The sequence below is a fragment of the Electrona antarctica genome, assembly GCF_951216825.1.
Source record: "Electrona antarctica genome assembly, chromosome: 19".
Lineage (NCBI taxonomy): Eukaryota > Metazoa > Chordata > Actinopteri > Myctophiformes > Myctophidae > Electrona > Electrona antarctica.
The window spans coordinates 8,440,285-8,461,203 of record NC_136800.1 but is presented as its reverse complement, the minus strand read 5'-3'; the positions used below and the strand labels follow the sequence as shown (position 1 = coordinate 8,461,203).

Sequence of the window (20,919 nt, the reverse complement as noted above, 5' to 3'; positions counted from 1 at the left end):
AGGGCTATTAGACTGTGCTTATTATCCACACACTGACTAGACATAAAAACACGACTGTTGACACTAAACCACGGATTTAAAAGCCATGTGCCGTCTATTATCCCCTAACAAAGACATCTGGTAACACTGTGTGTGTACGTGTGTGTATGTGTGTGTGTGCGTGTGTGTGTGTGTGTGTGTGTGTGCGTGTGTGTGTGTGTGTGTGTGTGTGTGTGTGTGTGTGTGTGTATGTCTAAAGTACCCTCAGCAGTGACAGACGCACCTTATAAGGTGGTGGAGACCCAAAGGCACACGTTGGTCATAAAGCCAGAACGACAGCCTACTGTAAGCAGTGTTCACTATATTATACTGTACAGTACAGTGCCAGTTCTCAATCCTAGGAGTGGAATATGGGAATATGGAATATCTCCATAAAAACCTTGAAAGATGAGTTTTCATTGTGATATTAGTATAGTACAATCATGGTGTTTTATTGTATCTTACATAGGTAGAGTAGAGGCCTCGTATAGCCTCTAAGTAGCCCAGTGGTATACTAACCCATTTTGGGGCGGGAACCCCTTTTGGTGTTAGCATTATGTTATGCTTTAGCTATTGAAAAATCGAAGAACGACTGACATAGAAACATAGCTTTTTCAGAAAGCTGGCTAATATACCACTGGGCAAGATGCAGTGCAGGCAGATGAAGTCTGGCTGCGGCCAGGCTATCGTACAGTATATATAAGGCTTCTTGCCTCATCCTAGCACTTTCCCTTTTCTATATTTTTGTATGTTTTATTGTATTGTTTTTATACTGTGCTAAATCAAATCAAAATACTAAGTTCCATTACTCCAGTAAATTGGACTCAGTTATAAAAGGAGCTGGCTATTGTGTTGTTGTTTTTTTTGAGTAATATGTAATAAGTAACATATTACTCTCCTGAGTAATAATGCCCAACACTAACGGTCACTAGAGTCACACTACAGTGACTGTAGTGTGATTTATCTGACAGCGCAAAGAAAGCGTAGACTTTGTCATGTGTAGATTTATTTCTGTGTGTTTGTGTGTATGCGTGAAGTGCACAGTCGGTGGACAGTGAATTCGGCTCCATGTGTGCGTGCATGCGTGTGTGTGTGCGCGCGCACCGGTGCCCTTGATCAAAGACACCCACACCAAGGCACACTACAGCTGAGCAAACAGATACTGAACGTAAAGGCTGTTTCTCACAAGTATCTGCTGCTGTTCAGCACTGACACACACACACACACACACACACACACACACACACACACACACACACACACACACACACACACACACACACACGACAATACCTTCCTATTGTGAGGCTTCAATTGCACGTCACCGTTAACGCGCACACACGTGCGATCCCACACCTCCGTACACGTCATTCAGCATCAGCAAGAAGCTTTTAGACACAAGTACTGTGACACGCCCCTCTGCAGATACATTTAATTACTCCTCCAGTCCTCTCCTCTACACTGAACTGCTCCTCTCCTCTCCTCTCCTGTTCCTCTTCTCTCCTCCCCTGCCTCCTCTCCTCTACACTGAACTGCTCCTCTCCTCTCCTGTTCCCTCCTCTCCTCTCCTCTCTCCTCTCCTCTACACTGAACTGTTCCTCTCCTCTCCTGTTCCCTCCTCTCCTCTCCTCTGACATTGTCATCCCCAATGCTCTAAGTGTTTAAACACTCAGAGGGCAATGTGAGTCATGAGAGAGAGAGAGAGAGATTGAGAGAGGTGGTCATAGGGACAATGAACATTCTTATTGGTAAACGCATGGCTCTCACACACGCACTGCTGAAGGTCTGTCAACTGTAGGAATTGGGAGGGGTGTGTTGTGTGTGTGTGCGTTCACGTGCGAGTCTCGTTTGCGCGCCAGACGTGCTCTGACTTGCTGTGAGACCCCACCCCTCTACACAGTGCTGCAGTGGAGCACATCACGTCCTGCTCCCCCCACACCTCCCACACCTCCCACAAACCTCCACACCACACTAACACATTTCTTATTCTCTCCTCTCTCCTCTGCTCTCAGTTGAACAGCGATACTTTGCTGCCCCTTCTTCCCAGACCGAAACAGACACACACACACACACACATATAAACGTCCTCCTCCTCTCCTTGGTCATTGACCAGAGCAGTCAATAGTACAGTACCTCGCCCTGCTGTACTTCCCCACAATTTCGTGGGCTTGCGGACAGACTTTCCCTCTCTGTTCCACTCCTCTCTCTCTCTCTGTTCCTTGACGCGCGTCCCTCCTTCCTTGGCGTGCGTCCACATGGCCGCCCCGTCCATCCCTCTTTTCCACTCTTCCCTCTCCCAGAGACTTTGAAGCCTGATCCTGATTTGGTGGCGATCCGACCCAACCCATTGGATCACACTGCGCTCTATGTGAGCCTGTCCGTCGCCTACCTGTATGTTCAGATGTGTGACATGCAGCACAACCCCCCCCCCCGACCCCCACTCTCTACTCCAGGGGTCTTCAACATGGGCTCCTATAAGAGTTACTATATACAATCTTTGCATGTGCACCAGCTTCGGGCAGAGGTTTGGTGTAGAGGGGGAAATAAAGCAGGCCAAGTACAGGTTTTCTAAGTATCGACAGTTTAAGTGCTAAATGTCTGACAATACACAACACTATGATAGTGCTGTCAAACTCGTCTATGAAGCCATCTAGAAAATGTATGAAAAAGTTTAAGTTGCAACACAATTTATGCTAATATGTTGGGGGGGGGGGGGGGGGTCCCTGCTTCATCTCTCCTTCTCGTTGAAGACCCCCGCTCTGCTCTGTCGCCTCCTCCCTTCCTGCCAGCCCCAGGCCAAAACACTCAGGCAGCCCCCCCCCCCCCCCCCCCCCCCCCCCCCTCATCCTCTGACAGCCCACCGCTCCCCCACACCCCCATCCTCATCCTCATCCTCCACTCTGGCACCGTTAAGTGTCCGTTGCCAGAGTGTGGAACGACAGGGGGGAAACGTGTGGAAAACTTGGTGAGCTCATCACTTTTCTTCTCAGACGTGCCGTAACCCAAACCCAAAAACACCACTTCAGCTTGACTGAGAGTATATACTGTACTGCTGACTTAGCACGCACATATACGTTTGTGTAATGCACGCACGCACGCATGCACGCACGCACGCACCATCTGTGTGTGTGTGTGTGTGTGTGTGTGTGTGTGTGTGTGTGTGTGTGTGTGTGTGTGTGTGTGTGTGTGTGTGTGTGTGTGTGTGTGTGTGTGTGTGTGTGTGTGTGTGTGTGTGTGTGTGTGTGTGTGTGTGTGTGCGCGAGAGATGCGAAGAGAGGCAAGACTCACTCATCACACAGAGACAGAAATACACAGAGAGAGAGGAAAAGTAAGGATCTTATAGCACTGTTTCCCAGTGAGTCAGGACCAATTTGGTTTTTTACAAAGTAATTTCATGACTATAGATAATGTGCCCCTCGGGGCATAGGTCTCCACCAGGGCAGGTCAGGTTGTGGCCTCCTGGTGGCGCTATAATAGGCCAATATGAAAAGGGCGCCATTTCTTCTTACGCCTTGGATGGCAATTGGATGATTTGAGGCATGTTGTTTCAAAAACGTGTTTTGCAAAAATCCACCTGTTGGTGGCGCTATAACAGGCCAATGTGAAAAGGTGGGATATATTCCTCAGCCTAGTAGGAACGTCTGTGAACGGGCCAATCCTGAAAACTTTACAAGCCAATGTTAGCCAATCAGGATGGAATATGAAATATCGGACAGATCTGTCTTGAGCACATGACTAGATACAAGATACTGTGTAACAATTAGCGGGACAAAATATGGAGGAGTAATATCCAAAAATGTGTTTTACAAAACTCGGCCTCCTGGTGGCGCTATAACAGGCCGTTCTGGAAGATTTGGGGCAGAGGTTCATCGTTGGCATCTAGGGAGCCAACGATGGACCCTTATGGGAGTTCCATTTGTACACTCTCAGAGTTAAATTAACGTTGATTTTTTACAATATAAATTGGGGTCCCAGAGATAGAAATCCCATTAAATGGGGGCTGTAGCCTAATGCATGTAAATCTGGGGGTCCTGGCTTAAAATTAAAATGGTTGAGAATCACTGCTAGACAGGTAAAAATCTTCTCTTATGGGGTCATGGCATATCTCTTCAAACAGGGGTCTGCAGGCTAATTTCTGTCAATTTGGGGGTCCTTGATATGAAAAGGTTTGAGAACTACTGTTCTATACTTCTATACAACCGTGCACTCTTGTTTGACCTCTAGACTAAATATCTTTGCGTTGTGAGCTTGTAGATCTGCTATTTGTGCTGAATTAGCCTCTAGGGGTGCTATACTGTAGCTAGGACTCATGTGTTTAGTTTGCAGTCCCAGAGATGAAAGCATGACAAAATGGGGTCCTTAAAATGGAGATATACGTGAACAGATGGAGACACAGAGATATGCAAATAACGCACACTTTGTATCTTAAACATCAAGGTCACTAAGAAATTAACTACTTAAACACCATCGTTGCTGACACACGTCACACACTGTGACACACACACACGCGTGTGACAGGACATGGGATGATTGAGTACATCAAAACACTGCCCATCTCTTCCACCTGCTTGACTCCTACAGCATAATCCATCACACACGCACACACACGCGCGCACATGCACACACACACACACACACACACACACACACACACACACACACACACACACACACACACAGGTATGCACACACACACAAGAACGTGTCCTTGACATACTGTGCCTATAGTGACTTTGGGATATCCTTTGTGCGTGCTTGCGTGAGAGAGAGAGAGAGAACCAGATGGTTGAATTCAATGAAATATTCAAAAGTGAGAGAAAAACGCCAGTGAGACAGATGGTCGGACAGACAGACAGACAGACAGACAGACAGACAGGAGGATGGATGTTAGACACACGCAAAGACCCAAGGAGAGTGTTTGGGTGAGAGGGAGAGAGAGTCCACTGCAATGCAGACAGCGTCAGCATAAGAGCCCAGTCTGTCTGCAGCCTGTGTGTGTGTGTGTGTGTGTGTGTGTGTGTGTGTGTGTGTGTGTGTGTGTGTGTGTGTGTGTGTGTGTGTGTGTGTGTGTGTGTGTGTGTGTGTGTGTGTGTGTGTGTGTGTGTGTGTGTGTGTGTGTGTGTGTGTGTGTGCGTGTGCGTGCGTGATGTAGTACACTGTTAGCTGGAGTGTTGACTGATCTCTGAGAGGCCCTTGTGTGTCCATTTTCCCCACTCTCACAGTTCAATGAACACTACAGCTGATCTCTATGTAGTTAATTATCAATCAAAATGCATCACAGCCTCTATACCAGTGGTTTTCAACCAGTGGTCCTTGAGGGGGTTCCAGGTGGTTCCTGGTTAAATGATGGAGAGTTGGTAACCAAATGGTCCTTGAGGGGGTTCCAGGTGGTTCCTGGTTAAATGATGGAGAGTTGGTAACGAAATGGTCCTTGAGGGGGTTCCAGGTGGTTCCTGGTTAAATGATGGAGAGTTGGTAACCAAATGGACCGTTATTAGATCTTTTAACTCTTTTAAAATAAAGCCAAATGGAGTAAAATTATTGTTAAACATGTGCATTACTTAATTTACAAGAAGTCCACACAATTAGAGAATGTAGAAGAATTGTTATTTTGATCAACGTTTGCCCGTTATCTCTCCTATGGTACCAACATCAATACAGCTGGAATTGTGGACAAAATCCTATCTGACGACAAAAGTCTTGGGTCTGAGTCGAGGGTAAATCTCATCAAATGTTGGTCCGTGGCTCAGATGCCGAATAAATAATCCATCTTCAACCGAAACGAATAACGAATACATAATGGATCTTGAAATGAAGAAGGTTAAAAACCACTAGAATTGTACGTTATGTAGTGAATAACCTATTGATTTACAATTCAACATGTTTTCCAGTCAGAATGAGACTCATGCCGTTGTCTTCATCTCAGTAGTACTACAGTTGGGTGCCACCGATATTGTCCCTTATCATTTGACCCATTTAGGCCTGACCTCAAAATTTAAAAAAATCCTTCTAAATCCTCCAGTTTTCTGAAATAAATATTTTCACGATTTTTCAAAAATAGCAGACCTACAAGCTCGTAGCGCGCCACTCGGTGGCGCGCTATGAGCTTGTAGATCTGCTATTTTTCAATAGCTAAATTATAACAATGTTTAAAACACCAAAAGGGGTTCCCGCCCAAAATGGGTTAACTGTCCTTTTGCGCAGATCACGCAAACCTCAGCAAAAAGAAAAGGACAATATCGATGGCCTCCAACTGTACAACTCCTTCCCATGGTACACTTCCTTTAGTTTGAACCATAGTACATTCTGTTCTCATCTGCTGATTTTCTACACGGTAAAATCCTCAGTGTTATTTTCTCATAAAAATGCATACCCTCTCTGAATTGAAGGGGGTGTGCAAGTGATATTTTCTTGGCTCTCTATTCTAATAGAGCGTCGCAGTCCCGTCCCCTACCATGGACCAGGAAATGAATCCCAATGCATTTTTCCCATAGACATTTCACAAGTATTTATTTAAAGACGGTTACGCCGCGGACAAAGCCAACTCGAGTCGTGACAACTCATGACAACACAAACAATATTTTGGACCAAACAAATAATTACAAAGAAGAAAAACAACAAAAAAAGTGTTTTTTTCTTCTTTCTATTTATTTGTTCGGCCCAAAAAATTGTGTTTGTTGTCATGATTTGTCACGACTCGAGTTGGCTTTGTCCGCGGCGTAAACGTCTTTAAATAAATACTTTCTGAAATGTCTATGAGGAAAATGAACGGAGAATCATTTCCTGGTCCAGGGTAGGGGGCGGGACTGCGACGCTCTATAGTAATCATTGCTAAAGACTAGTAACTTCAGTAACTGGGGTCTCCCTCCCTGTCTCAACAGCTCTTTAGTAAACAGAATAGTCAGGTCAGGATCCCAATTGTATCCAATCAGAAGAGAGTACTATACAGGATGCATTGATATAAACATGTGAAACTGGAAGTGCTTGTCCCATTAAATTATCACTGAGGATTTCAGTGTCAAGTCAAAGCTGGCAGACCATGTTTGTTGTGTACACTGGGAGTTCCCATAGTGCTGCTGAGGGAACCATACAGTACAGTGTGGTTACACTAGTAACCTAGATGTGTACAGTGACTGTATAATTAGTTGCTACAGTTCAGAACAGTGCAGTATACGTCATTCTTGTGTTGTGTTGAGCTGAGACGGACATGTTTGCTCTGTCCTGTCTGGCTGCTACACAGTGTCAGTGAGTAAGTGGATGCTATAGGAAACCTGTCATTAGACAATGTTTTGCTCCCTCCGGGCCAGGCCTGGGAGGAACATCTATCAACGGAACACACGCACGCATGCTCTCCCTCTCTCTGTATGTCGCATGCTCTCCCTCTCTCTGTATGTCGCATGCTCTCCCTCTCTCTGTATGTCGCATGCTCTCCCTCTCTCTGTATGTCGCATGCTCTCCCTCTCTCTGTATGTCGCATGCTGTCTGTCTCTCTGTATGTCGCATGCTCTCCCTCTCTCTGTATGTTGCATGCTGTCTGTCTCTCTGTATGCCGCACGCTCTCCCTCTCTCTGTATGTCGCATGCTGTCTGTCTCTCTGTATACAGTCTCTCTGGCTGTCTCTCTGTATGTTGCATGCTCTCCCTCTCTCTGTATGTCGCATGCTCTCCCTCTCTCTGTATGTCGCATGCTGTCTGTCTCTCTGTATGTCGCATGCTCTCCCTCTCTCTGTATGTCGCATGCTGTCTGTCTCTCTGTATGTCGCATGCTCTCCCTCTCTCTGTATGTCGCATGCTGTCTGTCTCTCTGTATGTCTCTCTGCCTGTCTGTCTCTCTGTATGTCTCTCTGCCTGTCTGTCTCTCTGTATGTCTCTCTGTATGTCTCTCTGGCTGTCTCTCTGTCTGTCTCTCTGTCTGTCTCTCTGTACTCTCAGCATCACTGAGGACACACTGACTTAAAGAAAAACTCACGGCTTCGTAATACACAACAGTGTTGGAATAGGTACTCAAGAGTAAAGAATTACTTAATAATTAGTTATTACCCTTTTGGTGAATTCATGATGATTTTGTATTGTTTTTGTCGCATTCCTGAGCCAATAATCTGATGACCGGGTCAATAGGAGACTCGGTAGCAGACTCTTTGAGTCACCGCTCTGAATACACGAGTCACGACAGCATGTCATTACATTACCCAACCCCTGTTTGTCCTGTATGGGTAGTGATCGTAAAAGGACCAAAAAGGGAAATAACTGATATCAGCCTTTGAGCTGATACTTGTTATGAGCTTTACAGGGCTGATTCGTCTGTAAGCTGACAAATCGGCGCTGCGGCCTAAACTGAAAGAATTCAGCATGTCAAACACAGCCACCACGGATGCTGCGTGTTTTCTCATAATCTTTGTGACTATACATAAATACTGGCATACAGGCATCTGGCTATGCTATGTTTAATATAAAGATCTAATCCACTGTTTCCCATTTTTTATGGGTCCCTTCCCTTTATTTATTTTTTGTTTCCTTCATTTGTTTTTTAATTATTATTTTAAACCATTTTCAAAATGCATCCCCCCCAAAAAAACAAACAAACAAATTCTTTCATGAATTCAATGCAAATTCAAGGATGTTTTTTCAGTACTTTCATGAAGATAATACAAATACAAATGTCATAAATTAGAAAGCTAAATTAGAAGTAGTGAAAATAGCCGATCTACAAGCTCACAATGCGGCGCGAAGCGGCGTGTTGTGAGCTTGTAGATCGTCTATTTCCACTAGTTCCCAGGCAAACGTCTAATTTCTCTTTTGGGTCTCGAGCTAAAGAGTTTTGGAACCACTGATCTAACCGACACAGACAGGACTATGATGGGTTTCCAACCATCTAATATGACGACCATGTCACGCTAGTCTGAGCAGCACATTTATATAGCGTTTCTATTCAGGTTTGTCCCAGTGCATTTGTTTTGTCCTCCTGTGACTGTGAGCCGCTGAATGAATCAGTGTGTTGTTAATGGAAGCTGCAGGGGTTGCACTGTTACATAGTCTTTTGTGACCCGTCTTGTGCTGTGACTCAAGACTTACCGTATTTCGCCATAACCACAAACAGTTTTTTTTTAGTTGTTTTTGCTAGAGCCCGACAGATCCCGGTGCTGATCCCGATTACAAATGTTTTTAACCAATAATTGGAATAGGGAAGCTGGGGAATAGGGAAGCTGGGGTTCAACATTTTTCAATATGGACACGATTATGACGAAATATTATTATCTCAAATAATTACGTTTATGTATTCATTGTGACAACCCTAGTGATGGTCAAGATCCTCCACTCACCAGACAGGGATGTCTGGAGCTCTCGCTGGATCGGTTGCCCCCGCGACCCGACTACGGCTAAGCGGTTGAAGATGGATGGATGGTCAGATCATCCCACTCACCATGTGTATGGGTGTGTTAATTGGTCAGATCTCTTAACTCACCATATGTATGGGCGTGTTGGTCAGACCTCTTAACTCACCATATGTATGGGCGTGTTGGTCAGGTCCCTCTCTGTGACCAGCCTGTCCTGGTCGGTGACGTAGAGGCCCTTCTGGGCCAGGGCCTGGATGACGGCGTTGTGGCCCAGCAGGGGCTTGACGGCGTCGCTGCGGAGGATCAGGCTGCCCGCGCGGCAGTAGAGCTCGGCCGACTGCAGCAGGCACGCCACGGGCGGCTTCAGGTGCTCCTGGCTGTACTGGTCCCTGTAGAATGGCTCAGCCAGCTCCTCCGGGACTGCGTCTGGCATGACGGGGGACAGACGGAGAGGGTTAGGTGTCTGCTCAGTTAGATCATTCAGTAGACAATGAATACAATGTTACTTTAACCAATCTATTATGTATGGTAGAGCAGTAGGGCGGCCGGCAGTGGCTTAGTACAGTGCGGCCGGATGGGAACCGTGATGTTCCCAGTTTGATGTCGGGATCCCCCAGAGTTACTGTCGAAGTGTCCTTGAGCAAGAGTAAGCCATGAGGCCAGGACACTATCTCCTGTTTCTGTAGCATGGGGCAGCGTAATGTACACCCCCTGGATGTGATGTACACCCCTGGACCTGACGCTAGTATGTCGCCGAGACTTAATCCCAATCCAACCCTTGATGCTGAGGGTCTTTGGTATGACCCGGCCGAGGATCAAACCCCGACCTCCCAGTCTCAGGGCGGACACTCTAACCACAAGGCCACTTAGCTGTTGAGCAAGACACTGAACCCCTAATTGCTCCCGATGTGCAGCTTGGTGCCTTGCATGGTTTCCTCCACCATCAGTGCCTGAATGTGTGTGTGAATTGGTGAGTATGTTAACCAACACATCTGCAGTGGACTGGAGGTGGTCTCCCGCTCTCCATATACCCTCGAGATATTTGCACCCTGGTGTCAGGTATAGGACACCTACTTGGTTGACAATGTCAGTAAAGTTATTTGAAGCATTACTGTAGTTCGGACATCGTTGCAAATAATTGCAGCTGTAAAGTAATTGCCTCTTACTGAAAAGGCAATAAGTAGGAAGGTTTAGTTCACACACAGGCCCACGAAAATGTCACGCACCAAAAATAACTGACCTACAAGTGTGAACTGTGAATGTAGAACTGCTATGTTTGGTAAGTACGTACAAATCACTACCACTATAGCTGATGAGTGCTGGTGATGATGCATGGGTAAATGATGCATGATGGGTAAATGGATTTAGTGTTTTGTTAAGTAAACACAGGGCAAGGTTACCGTATCCTGAGATGAAACCGCAAACGGATATAAACTGCTGAGTTCTGCTGAGTCTTCAAACTTTTGAGGCACATTTGCGGTCTAGAAAGCAGACAATTAAACCCGGGGACGAGAGACCACAGCACCCTCGCTGTTGCATCATGGTCAAGGCTGCGAACACAACAGTGACGAACAGCAGTCAGTCACTGCGGCAGTTAATTACACAGCAGTCTTACGGTGGTCTTTCTTGTGGAACAGAAATGGGTTGGCGAGGCCAGAGGAGCATTAAAGAGCTGCAATCTGCGGCCGGTGACGTCTTACGCCGTATAGTAGTATAGGAAACGGGATCAGTGGTCTGCGAGGGGTCCTCACGAGCGCCCGGTCACCATGCAGCAGGCAGCATGAGCACGTCTCAGCCTAATATGGTAAATTGTGCATTTATATAGCGCCTTTATCCAAGGAGCTTTACATAGATTGTGCATTACATTCACCCATTCACACACACATTCATACACCGATGGCAGCGGAAACCATGCAAGGCACCAACCAGCACATCAGGAGCAAATAGGGGTTCAGTGTCTTGCTCAAGGACACTTCGACGCTAACTCTGGGGGAGCCCGGGTTCGAACTGGCAACCTTGCGGTTGCCATCCAGCCACTCTACCCCTGAGCCACCGCCGCCCTATATAATATAAGTCATGATGCTTCTGCTGGTGTGAATATTTGCCCGCACAGAAGCGCAAATCAGGAAGGATTTGCGTCTTGTGTGTGTGTGTGTGTGTGCGTGTGCGCGTGTGTCTGAAGCACACTGTGCTGTCCACTCTAATCGTGTTACTTCACACAGTAAATCAGATTTGTAGGAAATAGCTGGACACACACGCACGCACACACGCACACGTAAACGCAAACGCAAACATGCACACACAGTTACTCACACACCCCCATGCAGCACATGTGTGTCTCAAGGGAACTAGTGGCCAGCAAACCGCTATCGGTACTTCCAATCATTCCACCAAAAGGACAAGAGGCCAGGCTCACTCACAGTCCAACACAGTAGAAAGTGTTTTTTTTTTTTTATACTACATTTTTATCTCACGATTTTGTAACTCATTTTTTCACCTGGTGCCTAAGCTGTAACCCTGGGCGCTAGTACTCTCCCTCTGCCAACCTGGGGAGAGCCCCAAACTGAGCTCATCCTTCCTGAGTTGTGAGCTTCCTTCAATGCATGAGGAGTGAGCAGGCTGCTTCTTATCACCTGACAGGGGGGGGGGGGTTTCCCCGGTAGGACATAGCCCGTGGAAGAAACACGTTATTCTAACCAGTTCCTTTCCCCTCCATCAGGCTGGTCAGGGGGAGGCAGTACAGAGACCAGGATTACTGCATTTTTTTTGTGAGGGTACCTAACCTAGGGGCTAGGGGACACGGGGAGAACATGCAAATGCAAACTCCACTGCACCCAGGTTAGAACACGACCCCTGCGCCCACAGTGAGTGTACAAAATTAAATGGAACTAAATGGACCTGTACGCGTCCATTTACTGTAGTTCCATTTGTACAATGCAACAACAACATCCTGAACTATTCTGGGAAGATGATGGTCAGACGTTAGAGTGGTTATTTAATAATGAAGTATTTAGGACAGCACAGTTTGTTTCTAGAGCCTGGAGTAGAAGACAATCCCAGCTCTTCAAGTACTGTAGGTCCATGTGTCTCCTGTTACAGGCCTAATGGTGTATTTTATTTTATTTTATGTTGTATATTATCATATGTAATCTGCCTTGTAAGGATCTGGGGTGTATTCGTTAGGTTAGTATTCGTTTGATCATTGTTTGCAAACTGTCATGTCGGTTTATTGTCATTTATTGTCATTGTTCATGTAAACTGTTAAAAGTGTCCTGTAAGTCCATATGGGCTGGGCTTCTTCGGAAGCATGACACTTAAATAAAGAATCAATCAAACAATCAATCAATCAATCAATCAATCAATCAATCAATCAATCAATCAATCTGTACACTCTTTGGGGTTAAGCATTCTACTATGCATACTTTAAGGGGGACTCTCATTAATAATAATAAAGTATCTTAATAAAAAATAGTTTAGTTTAATGAAACCTTTGTTTATTGTTTCTTTCCTTCCTTTCCTTATCTATAATTACTCACACAAAGTTAATTATAGACGTGTTTAGACTGTTTAGTGAGTTTGGCGAGCCATAGTAATCGTCCCCGGGTCTCTGTTCTGGTATAGCGTAACTTGTAACTGTAATATGCACTGCATTGAAGCTTTATGCATCCCACATGTGCCATCACATGATGAGTCAGACGCTCCTGTGTGTGTGTGTGTGTGTGTGTGTGTGTGTGTGTGTGTGTGTGTGTGTGTGTGTGTGTGTGTGTGTGTGTGTGTGTGTGTGTGTGTGTGTGTGTGTGTGTGTGTGTGTGTGTGTGTGTGTGTGTGTGTGTGTGTGTGTGACACATTTGTAAAGTTATGCGTTTCGGCGGTGGGTTTGTATTCCTTGTGTGTGGGGTCATTTCCTCTCTCCTTGCTTGTGAATCACACTTGGGAAGAAGGGGGGGTGGGACGGGACTGAAAGGTTTCTTAAAGATACAGCTTCCTACACTTACAGCCGACAACACAGCAATACTATGCGACAGCTATAAGCGCTGTACATTGTATGTATTTGACTAAATAAGTGTTGCATACTGGAGCTCTATATTCTGATTGTAATCATCGCCTACAAAGCCAAAGTGCAGTAACTCTGGGGGGAAAATGTCCGATAATTTGATTTAAAAGTGTTTCAACTGGTCAGCCAAATGATATATCGACTATTCCTACTACGCCTATTACTGAACACTCAGTATTTTATATTAGCTAGGATTTCTTTCAGAGAGCTTCAGCTTTTTAACAGAAAACGTTTTGTTTTAACACAATTTGAATTGAGACTTACAGTATACTTTTAAATCACCCTAAACAACACCAGTCCATGCCACAAAGAAACTATTAGGGCCGCAACTAAACCTCGAGGCGGTTTGGCATGGCCGCGATGGGAGGCAGCCTGAGCCTTATCTGGGTCTGTGTCGACAGTGTTTAGCATCTAGACTAGTTTAGCCCCCCCACCCAGAGAGATGAAAAGGGACGATGGAAGGAAACGGCCAGGCGTTTTACTTTTACCACTTCAACAACTACTTAATAGCCAGTTCCCCGTAGTACGTATGTACGCCAACATCCAGTCACAACAAGCAACAACTGTTCAAACAAGTAAAGTCACCCATCTGTTGTTAGAATGTCCATTATGCTTGACTGGTAGCAGCAGCAGCAGCAGAAGCCAGGCTTTGATGATGGCACAAAAAGGTTATTTCAATTCATTTAGAAAATGTTACTGCTTGAGGGGAGGCACTTTTCAGAGAGGCGTAATACAAAAGCACAATCAATCTACAGTCCTACTTTGAAGAAAGTTTCTTTGGAAAGCAATTCTTCTAAGATGCAAAAACATATTTTGTCTCTGTGTGACCTATATTGTGTGCATCTGACAACTAACCTGCCTAACCACGTATTTAAACCCTAGTTAAATGGGGTCACCCAGGGCTCTATTCTAGGTATTTCCCTCTTCGGCAAATAGGATATCTACCCAGCTTAACTTGTAGATCTGCTATTTTTGCCAAATGTTCACCCCAGAACAGGGTCGCTATAGGGTTCATGTGGTTAAAGGTTAATGAGCCGTACAGAAGCAGAAAAACACAGTGTGTATGGTGGGCAGCCCGTAGCGTTCATGAAAAACACACTGTGTATGGTGGGCAGCCTGTAGGGTTCATTAAAAACACACTGTGTATGGTGGGCAGCCTGTAGGGTTCATGAAAAACACACTGTGTATGGTGGGCAGCCTGTAGGGTTCATGAAAAACACACTGTGTATGGTGGGCAGCCTGTAGGGTTCATTAAAAACACACTGTGTATGGTGGGCAGCCTGTAGGGTTCATTAAAAAGTTATAAAAACACACTGTGTATGGTGGGCAGCCCGTAGGGTTCATGAAAAACACACTGTGTATGGTGGGCAGCCCGTAGCGTTCATGAAAAACACACTGTGTATGGTGGGCAGCCTGTAGGGTTCATTAAAAACACACTGTGTATGGTGGGCAGCCTGTAGGGTTCATTAAAAAGTTATAAAAACACACTGTGTATGGTGGGCAGCCCGTAGGGTTCATGAAAAACACACTGTGTATGGTGGGCAGCCCGTAGCGTTCATTAAAAACACACTGTGTATGGTGGGCAGCCCGTAGCGTTCATGAAAAACACACTGTGTATGGTGGGCAGCCTGTAGCGTTCATGAAAAACACACTGTGTATGGTGGGCAGCCTGTAGGGTTCATTAAAAACACACTGTGTATGGTGGGCAGCCTGTAGGGTTCATTAAAAACACACTGTGTATGGTGGGCAGCCCGTAGGGTTCATGAAAAACACACTGTGTATGGTGGGCAGCCTGTAGGGTTCATTAAAAACACACTGTGTATGGTGGGCAGCCCGTAGCGTTCATGAAAAACACACTGTGTATGGTGGGCAGCCTGTAGCGTTCATGAAAAACACACTGTGTATGGTGGGCAGCCCGTAGGGTTCATGAAAAACACACTGTGTATGGTGGGCAGCCCGTAGGGTTCATGAAAAACACACTGTGTATGGTGGGCAGCCTGTAGGGTTCATTAAAAACACACTGTGTATGGTGGGCAGCCTGTAGGGTTCATGAAAAAGTTATAAAAACACACTGTGTATGGTACGTGGGAAGCCCGTAGCGTTCATGAAAAACACACTGTGTATGGTGGGCAGCCCGTAGCGTTCATGAAAACACACTGTGTATGGTGGGCAGCCCGTAGCGTTCATGAAAAACACACTGTGTATGGTGGGCAGCCTGTAGGGTTCATGAAAAACACACTGTGTATGGTGGGCAGCCTGTAGCGTTCATGAAAACACACTGTGTATGGTGGGCAGCCTGTAGGGTTCATGAAAAAGTTATAAAAACACACTGTGTATGGTACGTGGGAAGCCCGTAGCGTTCATGAAAAACACACTGTGTATGGTGGGCAGCCCGTAGGGTTCATTAAAATACACTGTATGGTGGGCAGCCCGTAGCGTTCATGAAAAACACACTGTGTATGGTGGGCAGCCTGTAGCGTTCATGAAAACACACTGTGTATGGTGGGCAGCCTGTAGCGTTCATGAAAACACACTGTGTATGGTGGGCAACCCGTAGCGTTCATGAAAAACACACTGTGTATGTTGAGCAGCCCGTAGCGTTCATGAAAAATCACACCTGTGTGAACTGAGTGGTGCAAATCCCCCCCCCCCACCCACCCTCTCTCTCTCTCTCTCTCTCTCTCTCTCTCTCATTAGCAGGCAACATGCAGCATCTCTCTCTCTCCGTTTCTGGCACAACAGCGCCACTTTTGGTACTCATTGGTACTGGTCACACACATAGTCACACACAAACGGACATTGCTGTTCGTTGGAGTGGTTGCACCACTCAAAAACACACTGTGTATGGTGAGCAGCCTGTAGCGTTCATGAAAAACACACTGTGTATGGTGGGAAGCCTGTAGCGTTCATGAAAAACACACTGTGTATGGTGGGAAGCCCGTAGGGTTCATGAAAAACACACTGTGTATGGTGGGAAGCTTGTAGGGTTCATGAAAAAGCTGCATCGTCAAGGAAAAAAAAGCCTCTCCTTTGTGTCAACCATCAAAGAGGAAATGGACAGGAAGTAGCTAGCTGCCACAGGAAGTCCAGACATGGGACGGACTGCTCCCCTGGAGACGTCCGGGACACAACTCAGCAACACACCGAAAATCCCAGCAGTCAGCATTACTCCTATTAGCTTAGTACTCATTCTTAGAAAGATATATGAATATTTAGCATTACATTCTTCACAACAACACACATTTGACAGCTACAGTGCAATCATACTGCCGTACAACGTTATAAGACCTGGGATGCTTCTGTGTCACCTTAGCTTTTAACCACTTTAACCATTATTTTTTTAACTTTAGCAATATTGGAAAAATAGAAGATATACAAGCCCATAGCACGGCACCGAGTGCCATGCTATGAGCTTTCTTTGAATATACATTCTTTCACAGCAAATTATTTAAACTCGTATCTTTGCTTCTGGTGTGGTCCCTGGCTGGAACAACATATTTTCAGATGGGGGTCGGATGCCAATTACATATAATTCTTGGGGACCTTGACATGAAATAGTTTGAGAACCACTGATATAGAAACATAGGTTTCTAGGATTTTAGAAGACATTTGTCAAATCTGGCCTCAGGTCCAATCTGTATATTTGTTAATACAATATAACTAGTACATCTGAAGGGGTTGGTCTCGCTACTCTTCCACTAAACCACATTAGTCTTGCGTAGCCAGATGATGATCAGAGATCTCTGCCGATAACATCTGGTGACATCTAAATTATATAGGGACTAAAACTGGGTGGACACCCGACTACCTCTCTGACAAGACTGTATACCGACCAATTCATCTCTTTCTCTGACTAATTCGTTACTTGACTGTGTGCTATATAATGTTTTAAAACTGTCAGATTTAACTATAGACTCTAGACATTTTCCAGTTTAAAATCTGTCATATTTGTTGAGTGACACGGATGTGCAACAAAGTATACATTAATTGGTATAGCTTGAGATACCAATGATCGCTGACCTTGATTTAAACTCTGTGTATCCCTCCTTTAGTGGTGAGTTGAAGGTTTGCGATGCATGTAAGCCAGGCCAAAGGCAATGCACCGAACACTACCTGGCTGTCACCATTGACAGTAAGTCAGTGACTGTGACATTGGTGCCATAACCCAGGTGAATTAGGCTGAATCCAGCTCTACGGCTGTACAATACAGCCACTCTGGTTTACAGTAGTAAGTGATTACCTATGTGTGACCAAGCCCCTTGGCCTTGCCGCAATTTCACGTTTAACCCATATGAGACCTGAAGCTGATTTTACAAATGCCTTCTTAATCAGTACTCACACTTTATTCACACTTTTCAAAAATGTTAAAAAATAGCAGATGTACAGTACATTGTACAGTACATACTACAAGCTTGTATATTTGCTATTTTTGAATAGCCAACGCTAACATCCAAAATGACACAACCTTCCCGGTTATAATGGGTTAAGGACTAGTTTCAAAACTGAAATAAAATCATGTTTGTTCATTTATTTTTGTTAATGTTTCGTGCCCAAAATATCAATGCCATGGTTGAACTTGAAAGTGATTAGGTTACAGCGGCAGATTTCAGATGGATCCTCTTCAGTCAGAGTATTGGACTTTAAAATAACCACAACTCCCAGAGTTAGAGGAACACTCAGGATGTTCCTGTACGCTGTGGTTAGGTGAAGCCATGGCGGTCAGCACGCACTGCCTCTGATATATCCATTAGCATGACTAAAAATCAATGCTGATCCTGGTCACATTTAATTAGATAAGTGATAATGGCTCCTAGTTAATGGGAGTTTATTGTTGGGCCTACACATACTCCGTGTCCCCTGGGACTACAAAGCCCAACACAGCCTCTGTGTTGTGATTGTAATTGACACCCCTACTGTCACGTCTCTGAGTCACTGTGACGTGCACACACACACACACACACACACACACACACACACACACACACACACACACACACACACACACACACACACACACACATTCACACATTCAAGCACCCTTCATCATTCCATAAGTTTCACCCGCCGGGATTTGAACCCGACTCTCCCGTGTGAGAGACCAAACCACTACCTCTATTCCGAGATGGCATCCCTGCTTACCAAGGAGGAAAGATATTGCGCCTATGAGCTTCATGGGCAGTACTACTTGTCCACCAGTAGACGCCCTACCGTCATCGGGGTGTACATTTCTCAATGGAAGAGTAGGGAGTCCACCTCTGGCTCCAACCACTGTATTAGTTATACTGTATACTCCTCCATACAGACTGGTTATTCATTGCACTAAGTTGTGGATTGCAGCATTGAATCTGGGGCTGGGCATCACCAGATACATCCGAACTAGGCCAAGTGCTAACGGTGGGCCGGTTCTGAATTGGGCCACAGTTCTCAGTGGCGCTGGAAGCTGGATGTGTGTCACCACCAGGGAGGGGAAGGAAAAAATGAGCCAGTGGTGGTGGTGCCGTTTGCTAACGGCCCCAGGTGTGCCGTGGTGCATACAGTATGCGTGGAGGTAGACTGGCGCTTATTTGTAACCACTTTCAGAAATACCAAAAATAGTCAAATCTACAAGCTCACAATGCGTCGCATCACGGTACGTTGTGAGCTTGTAGATTGGCCACTTGAACCCTACAGCATCTCTATGTCTTGGCATGACATAATATAATACGCAAACATTCTGTGAAAACAGCAGACCTACAAGCTCGGATATTTTTGCCAAAGAGATTTGGTGTGTAGACTGTAGAGGGGGAAAATGGGGGTGACCAAGTACAGATCCCTGGGGGACTCAACTCGGTCAGCGAAGTATATACTGTAGGGGTTTTAAGTGTTAAAGATGAGAGGATTTCTGCTATACTGGCACACAGACTCTAATAACTCTTACTGTATTTCATCACCACAGCAGCGCTGGGCATAGGAGTGAGACTGGACTAATCAGCCAGACTAGCATACAGAAGCACATGGTGTACCCTAACGAATCACACACACACACACACACACACACACACACACACACACACACACACACACACACACACACACACACACACACACACACACACACACACACACACAGAAGAGGAATGGAACGCAGTGCTTGTCGCTTATCTCTAGATGTGTGACCTGCTCAGTGCGAGCAGACCTACCCACCAGGCTCTGTCTGTGTCTCACCGGGTCTCTTTCTAGCATTTTATCTCGGTTTAAGAGGTTGAGTAATGTTATTCTTTTTATATTTCTCTGTCCGCAGCTCTCTCTCTCTCTCTCTCTCAGACTCTCTTTCTCTCTGTCTGTCTCTGTCTGTCTGCCTCTGTTTCTCTGTCTCTCTCTATCTATGTCTCTCTGTCTATGTCTCTCTCTCTCTCTCTCTCTCTCTCTCTCTCTCTCTCTCTCTCTCTCTCTCTCTCTCTCTCTCTCTCTCTCTCTCTCTCTGTGAGTTGTCCTTGGGGTGAGTGCCTGTTAAAAGCATTCATTAATAGATGGTGTTTTAAGTCCCCTGAGTAAAGCTCTGCTCAGTGAGTAGACTGACTGACTGGATGGAATCAGTCCATCTATGAGGCCAGGTTTCCAGTTTCCACACCACATTGAAGCCAGGACACACACACACACACACACACACACACACACACACACGACCGCTGTGTCCGTCACACTCACACACAACATCTACATCAACAACAACAACAACACAGGCAGTGTCACAGCTGCAAGCCAAGGCCTTCCAGGTGTACATGGGAACTAGAGTGGAATAACCACAACTACAGTGTGTGAGTGTACAGATGTACCGGTAGGAGCATCAGCTATCATTATGTTAATTGGAACACATGCTTCTCAAAGTGTGGCCCGGAGATCCCCAGGGTTCCAGGGGGTCACCAGCAAAATTAAGGAACACTTTAAAGATTTAGGCACTTATATTACTTTTTTGCTATTCAAAAATGTTGACCCATGTTTGACAAACTCATATGGGGGTCCCCTAGCTGGCACAAACTGTTTTCAAATGGGGGTCCGCGGCTGAAAACAACTTTGGGGTCCTTGACTCCTTCCTTGAAATGGAAATTTCTGTTTCCGAATCACCAAATTAGAAGACATGAGCTCAGCTGTGCCACACTAAAGGCCCACACTATATGGCTTGCAGGAGAGAGAGAGAGAGAGAGAGAGAGAGAGAGACAGTTATTTACTATGGAGTATGGACTTATATAATAGACAGGGCCTGGTCGCCTTAAGTGGATAGTAGTAGTAGCATAGCCTGGCCATATACCAAGTTAGAGACAATTAGCAAGCAACAAGTTTAACCAAAACGTTTGTCAGTCAGTGTGTCACTGTCTCTCTCACACACACACACACACACACACACACACACACACACAGACAGACAGACATAAATTTTCTGATCAAATCTGTGTTTACAAAATCCCCAGGCAGTTATTTATTTTTATTTATTTTCTCATATCCTTTATGTGAGTCGTGGTGTTATGTGACTATA

The 20,919-nt window shown here is 45.5% G+C and overlaps 1 protein-coding gene across 1 annotated transcript in view; it reads right to left on the bottom strand.

Annotated features, from left to right (window-relative positions):
- The window catches only part of camsap2b (calmodulin regulated spectrin-associated protein family, member 2b), a 65,834-nt gene that overhangs the window by 44,089 nt on the left and 826 nt on the right, over positions 1 to 20,919 (bottom strand). The window contains exon 2 of the mRNA XM_079530346.1: positions 9,519 to 9,778. Coding sequence (XP_079386472.1) covers positions 9,519 to 9,778 — 260 coding nt within the window. The remainder of the gene's footprint in view (positions 1 to 9,518; positions 9,779 to 20,919) is intronic.